The 5,852-nt window shown below is 54.5% G+C and overlaps 1 protein-coding gene across 4 annotated transcripts; it reads right to left on the bottom strand.

The window, feature by feature from the left end:
* Positions 1-55: 55 nt before the first annotated feature.
* Positions 56-5,048, bottom strand: LOC119001952 (uncharacterized). Of its 4 annotated transcripts, none has more exons than XR_005069656.1 (4): positions 4,769-5,048; positions 2,170-2,381; positions 1,684-1,935; positions 56-298 (listed from the first exon to the last, which is right to left on the bottom strand). XR_005069656.1 is itself a non-coding variant. In XM_037067590.1 (4 exons), exons 1-4 carry the CDS (start codon positions 4,992-4,994, stop codon positions 273-275), a joined length of 747 nt encoding a protein of 248 aa, XP_036923485.1. In that variant the 5' UTR covers positions 4,995-5,048; the 3' UTR covers positions 56-272. The 4 variants fall into 4 exon arrangements, 3 of the variants coding, with proteins under 3 accessions (XP_036923485.1, XP_036923486.1, XP_036923484.1); XM_037067590.1 differs by having other exon boundaries at positions 56-301; positions 2,170-2,409; XM_037067591.1 differs by having other exon boundaries at positions 2,170-2,409.
* Positions 5,049-5,852: the final 804 nt, after the last annotated feature.

Genomic DNA, 5,852 nt, shown 5'->3' with positions numbered 1-5,852 from the left:
CAACTATGAGGCTCTGGAGCGGCCCGCCGAGAGGCCTAACTGGCCCCACCCCAGTGGCACTAAGACACAGCTCCCACTGAAGAACAATTCAGAGTCGACATATCCCACATGGAACGCAAGGCATGAATATTGCATCTGCTTTATTATCGTGATCTTCTGGAGGACTTTTCACTGGCTGGAAGAACTGCAGCTTCTGAAGGTCCACAGCTGAGCCACTGGAGGTGACGGAAAGGCAGCCGACCACGAAGAACACGTGTTGAACTAGACCACACTCATGACATCTTTGGAGCAGCATCTTCTACTGAAAACAAACACATGTTTCCCTAATGGCTGAGGAGATCTCGGGCCAGTTTCCCTGGGGAGACCGACCCCAACCCATTCCACCTCAGAGCTCCATCCTCCCTGAGATCCACATACTTCCTGCTCACTGGGTCCTACAGCTTGTACCCATGTCCTCCCTTCTTTACTGCATGACAGTCAGCCCCAAGTCCTGCTAAGGACAGGAGGGGCAAGGACTCGGGGCCAATGCACTCACTGCTCTGCTCCCTCTACTGGAGTCCTGATTCTACAACACCACTGAGGAGCCCTGTCCTAAGAGAGGGGCCTGCCTCTGCCTCCTCTAGCCCTGGGGAGGCTTACAGACATCCTCCATTCTCCGCCCCTCTGCTCACCCTGGAAACAGCTCACGGCTCTGAGAATGACTGTCTTTACCCTGCTCCGTGCATTCCTGCACGGGGAGGTGCAGAGGCACAGTCAGCTGTCAGTATCCAACTCCACCAGCAGCTCAGCCCCACCCACCTCCCCAGTCACCTCTGCTCAGGGCAGGGCATGGGCTCAGGATCTGGAGACTGGAAGAGGCTGGCTGCCAGCTGATAGCACCAGGGCTCAGACAGGAAACCCAGAGGTCCAGGAGAACTGGCCCCCTCTAACCTACTTCTGAACAGTTTCTACTGTTCACCTGCTGCCTTACCTGCCATCCTGAAGCCCCTTTCTCTGGGAACACAGTCCTGAACTCCAGCCTTTTGAGTTGTGTCTGCAAGGCCTTCTACCTTCTTCCTGGGACTAAACTAAGGCCCCCTCCTCTTAGCCCCCTGGATAGTCCCCGTCCCCTGGACACATCGCATGCAGCCACCATGCTGGTCTCACCTGAACGTGAATACACCCCTGCACTGTGTAACTGCTGTCCCCACACCACCCACACGGGGCCCAAACACTCTCCACACCACCCACACTCTCCCAAACACTCTCCCAAACACTCTCCCAAACACTCTCCCAACCCAAACACTCTTCCAACAGAGACTCTGAGTTAGGACTGAAAGTACGAAACCCCTGCAGACGTGGTATTGAAGGATTTCTACAAATAGACCAGGGGAGACCAAGAAGATAAGAAGTGCTAAGAAGAAAGAACAGTACAAGGAACGGGACTGAAAAGAGAATGAGGCCTGCACAGTTGGGGTCAGCGGGAAACCCACAGTGAGTGGTCCAAGGCTCCGTGGGGCGAGGGAGGGATGTGAGGAGGTAAGAGGGGAAAGGAGGGATGTGGGACACGCTTGTGGCTGTTATGTAATAAAAAGAAACACTATGGTCAGATCACTTTCTCAAACCACATGCAACACACAGACACACAGACACAGTGTCAATGTCATTTCAAGAGACCGTAAATTTTCCCCTCTGCACAGTTACCTTTTGTGTCCAGAACTGTATTCTGATTACACCACATGGCACAAACTTCACTTGAAATTCGAACAACATTTTTCATATGACTATCCACCAACTTCTTTAAGTATCTACAATAACGGTTACGGGATTTCCAAAGTTCGAAACTCAGGCCAATGCGGAGACATCTCTGTTTCTTGTAGTAAAGGTACAATGATGGCCTGCACTGTCCATTGGATTCCTGCTGACACCTCATGATGCCCTGCACAGAGGAAAGAACTGTCCCCACCCCCCATGGAAAAGAGGTCAGCCTCGGGTCTTGACAGATCCTATGTCCCCACCTGGTACCCAGACCTTTGCTCCTCACGTAATTCCTGGTCCTGCTCTCTTCTCTGCGTCCACCCTGGCTGCTCGGCCTCTTGGGTAGGATAAACTTCCCATATTCCCATAAATACAATTGTTCCCTACCCCTACAACACTGCTCTACTTCTACCTTGGATCGGGCAAACTCACCAGAGTCTCGTTCATTGTACAGCAGTGAGCTTTGGAGCTCTTCCACCACGTCCACACAAAGTCCACACTGTTGATTCGAGGTCTCTCTGGCACTTGACATCATCTCCAGGGAACCAACAGGTTTGGCCTTCAGACTATTACAGGTGTAAGGAATAGAGATCCCATTGACCACAGCTTCAACTGCACACAATGGCAGTCCACTAGCAGAGAAACTGAAATTATAGCAAAGAGAGTGGGCATCTGTGAAGGAGAAAATGCAGATGAAAGTTGGGTTAAAAGAAAAATGACCATGAGCATCTCGCCATCTCTGTGCCAACAAGTGACTCTCCCTGACACCTGAGCTGGCAGACCGAGGACTGACCCTCTCTGTCACCTCTCTTCACCAGGTGAAGGCTAGTTCCCCTCCCTTGTTTGAGGGAAACCAGGAGGCCTCTGCCTGGCAGAAGCCACACAAGAAATCACACGTCTCCAGATATGTCCCCTCTGCCCACCAGACCAATACCTATCATCACTCAGCCCATAACCAATCCAGGGATGTGCCAGGTAGCTACGGAGGAAAATATCTAGAGGCCAGAGGATTGTCAGGAACTAGCCCAGTGCCCTGGGGGGACATGGACAGCACTTAGCAGGGCTGCTCCTGACAAAGCTGAGTGACAGTGTCTTGGGGGACTTGATCAGATCTCAATGTTGGAGAAGGGAGAGTACATGACAGGGGGTCCTGATTTAGCACAGCCCTGGGAGATGGCGACAACCTGCTGCTGGGATGGGTCTTGCAAGGTTGGCAGAAGGCATGGCTGCCCTGCATGGAGCAGAACGGCCAGAATTTCAGAGGCAGGTAGTAGAGGAAGGGGTCAGCTGGCTCAGGGAAGAGAATATGCCAGGTGGGGTATAGTATGAAAAGGCAGAAAAGTGTCCAGTCAACCTTGCTCCACAGGGAAGCCTGAAGCTAACTCTCGTTTATTGAGCCTATGAGGAGAGCGTGGACGAGAAGATCGCCAGAATTCTCCAAAATCTGAGATGACTTTTGCTGAAGGTCATGAATGGTGGTAGGAGCTCCTGTACCCCAAAATGGCTGCCAGCAGTAATGGGGGTGGCAGGTGCCGACACAATAAATCACAGGTACAGGTGCTCTGGGTCAGGAGGAAAGGAGGTAAGGTGATCAAAAGGACTCGGAAGGTCGGAAATCGAGACATGACTCAACCACAGAGCAATGGCTATGGCTCAGCACAGGGTGATCTTAGAGCCAAGATGGATGGACAGCCAACCTGGATACTTAGGGATGGATTTGAAAACTACAACAAACAGAGACAAGACATAAAGATGGATGAGGAGGAGGTTTAAATGGCCTCCCAACAAAAGAAGGAATCCTTAGGCCAGTTTCCAGAGCTGAGCCACTTCTCAGAGCCAGACTCATTAGTAGAGGGAGAGGGGGGGCTGCACTGAGAGGCCCCCCAACACCCCAGCAAGTGCGAACTCCTTCCCCAAAGACCCACATGGCCGTGCACCGGGGCAGGTGTGCACTGGGAGGAGGAGCTACTCACACATTTGCTCTTGGTCTGGGTGTGGGTCGGCATAATTTACAGGGTCATGGTGATGCACGGGGGTGGGGTAACACACAGACACCTGCCCAGGTCCTGCACACAGGGGGGTTGTTGGCCCAGACCCACACAGTGATCGTTTCACATTTCCCAGGTTGGCAACAGGAATGAAAAGTCTTTGCAGTTGTTGAAGTATTTGTGGAGCAAAGGTAGCCATAGAAGGGAAATTTAAGTACAATATCTTCAAACTGCCTTCCCCTTACTCTAAATAGAATGTGAAAACAGTATATTTTACTGGATACAATGAGAAAGATGGGCACCAACCTTAAACCCTAAAGAATGTAACTAGATGAGCTGGGGAGGGGGCAGCTCTCCCCAGGGAAAGGGGTGGAAGTGACCCTGGGCTGCAGTCTAAACTGGCTTTGGAGTTCAAGGCTCAGAGCCCTGACTTATCAGGGGAGGTGGCTGCTGAAGGGAGAGCCTGGCTGGGCCTGCGGGTCTGTGGACCTGCCCGCAGAGCCCACGGGGAAGTTCATGGCGGGGACAGCAGTCCAGATGAGAGAGAGTTTCTGCCTGGGGAAGTCCTGTGAGCACAGTATCTCGGCGTGCCCTTGTCTGTGGGTCAGGACTCAGAGGAAACGCCACAGTCAGGGCCAGGGGCTCCCAGGTCCCCAGGAGAACGACGGGAACTGGGAACCAGGAACCGGGGAAGGAGAGCGGGATCACCGGGTACGATCCATGTTTGCTTCAGCGACCTATCCTGCTGTGCCCTCTTACCACCTCCCTTCTCCCCAAGCGGACCTGCCCCACCTCATCGCCCCAGCCACCGCCTTCCCACCCTGCTTTTGGCACGAAGGCAGCTACCTGCCCCGCGCCGCGACCCAAAATGATCCGGCGCAGGGGACTGAGGAGGGGGCGGCATTGCCACAGGCCCACAACAAATCTTCCCCGCCAACAAATTTAATACCCTCCCAGCCCCCTTTCCCCACCCTCCGTGCCCTGGGCGGCCCCCGACCCCCCGCATTTCGCAACCACTCCTTAGGTTTACATCCCAAACTCACTGCTCAGGTTGCAAACAGAATCCGCTGCCCGGGGACAGTGCGGCAGCAGCATCAAGACCAACAGGGCGAGACGGAACGTGGACCCGGGGGTGCACAGGGGTGCACAGGGGTGCACAAACGGCGCCGCCACTTGGCGGAGAGGCGTGGGCGAAGGGCGCCTGGGACCTTGTCCGAGAGATTTCCTCCCCCTCCCGCCGCCTTTTTCCGGAGTGGGAGTCGTTTCCATACAGGCAGAGAGGTGAACAGGATGAAGAAGTACTTCACCCAGGCGACCAGGGTGAAGAAGTACTGCCTGGGGAAGGAGCGGAAGAGAGGGGAGGGAGAGGGTTGGTCTAGGTGCGGCTGATGAGAATCACCAAGCCAGAATCAGCTTGCCCCAGCCTGCAGCCCCACCCGCTCAGGTGTGACCACTGGTGGCACAGCTCACAGGTGTGCTGGCGACCCGCGCTCCCCAGCACCAGCTGCCCACACACTCTCTCTGTCTCCCATAGTCACAGACACGTCTGTCTCAGTCACACACACGCACACTCCCAACTCACTTTCCCCCCCATCCACAGGAACAGCCCAGAAGAGAGGAAAGAAAGATGCCTCCTTAACTAACCCTACAAGCCCTGTTGACAGCCCACAACTAACTAACCCCACCCCACACTCCCAGTACATCATCTCCCTCCCCAACCCTCCTCTTCTCCATCCCCACCTACCCTCATCTGGAGAAGTAAGAACCAGGGACCCCCAGGCCCCCTAGGTGTGGAGAGAACACGGGATGCTCTCGAAGGGTCTCCACCCAAGGCACCAACAACGACCACAGACCCCCTACCCTGCTCACAGGACTTTACTGCACAAACACGTCATCATTTCCAAGACTCCCCACCCTGCAACTAACCAGCACCCACTGTTGCAGGTCACTGAACCTGCAGCCCCAGGCACTCATTTCAGCACTGCCCTCCCCAGGGACTGACTGCTCCTCACCCAGCTCACCCAGTGTTAGGGAAGGATGACCTGGGAAGGCTGGTAGAGAAGAACCCTCTCTCTCTATCTCCTTAGGTCCCAAACCCACACTCTCCACCTGCTGAGGAGGCAGCAA

Source organism: Sturnira hondurensis, unplaced genomic scaffold (assembly GCF_014824575.4).
Source record: "Sturnira hondurensis isolate 20B ecotype Veracruz unplaced genomic scaffold, ASM1482457v3 Scaffold0017289, whole genome shotgun sequence".
Classification (NCBI taxonomy): Eukaryota; Metazoa; Chordata; class Mammalia; order Chiroptera; family Phyllostomidae; genus Sturnira; species Sturnira hondurensis.
This window is presented reverse-complemented; position numbering and strand designations above follow the sequence as displayed.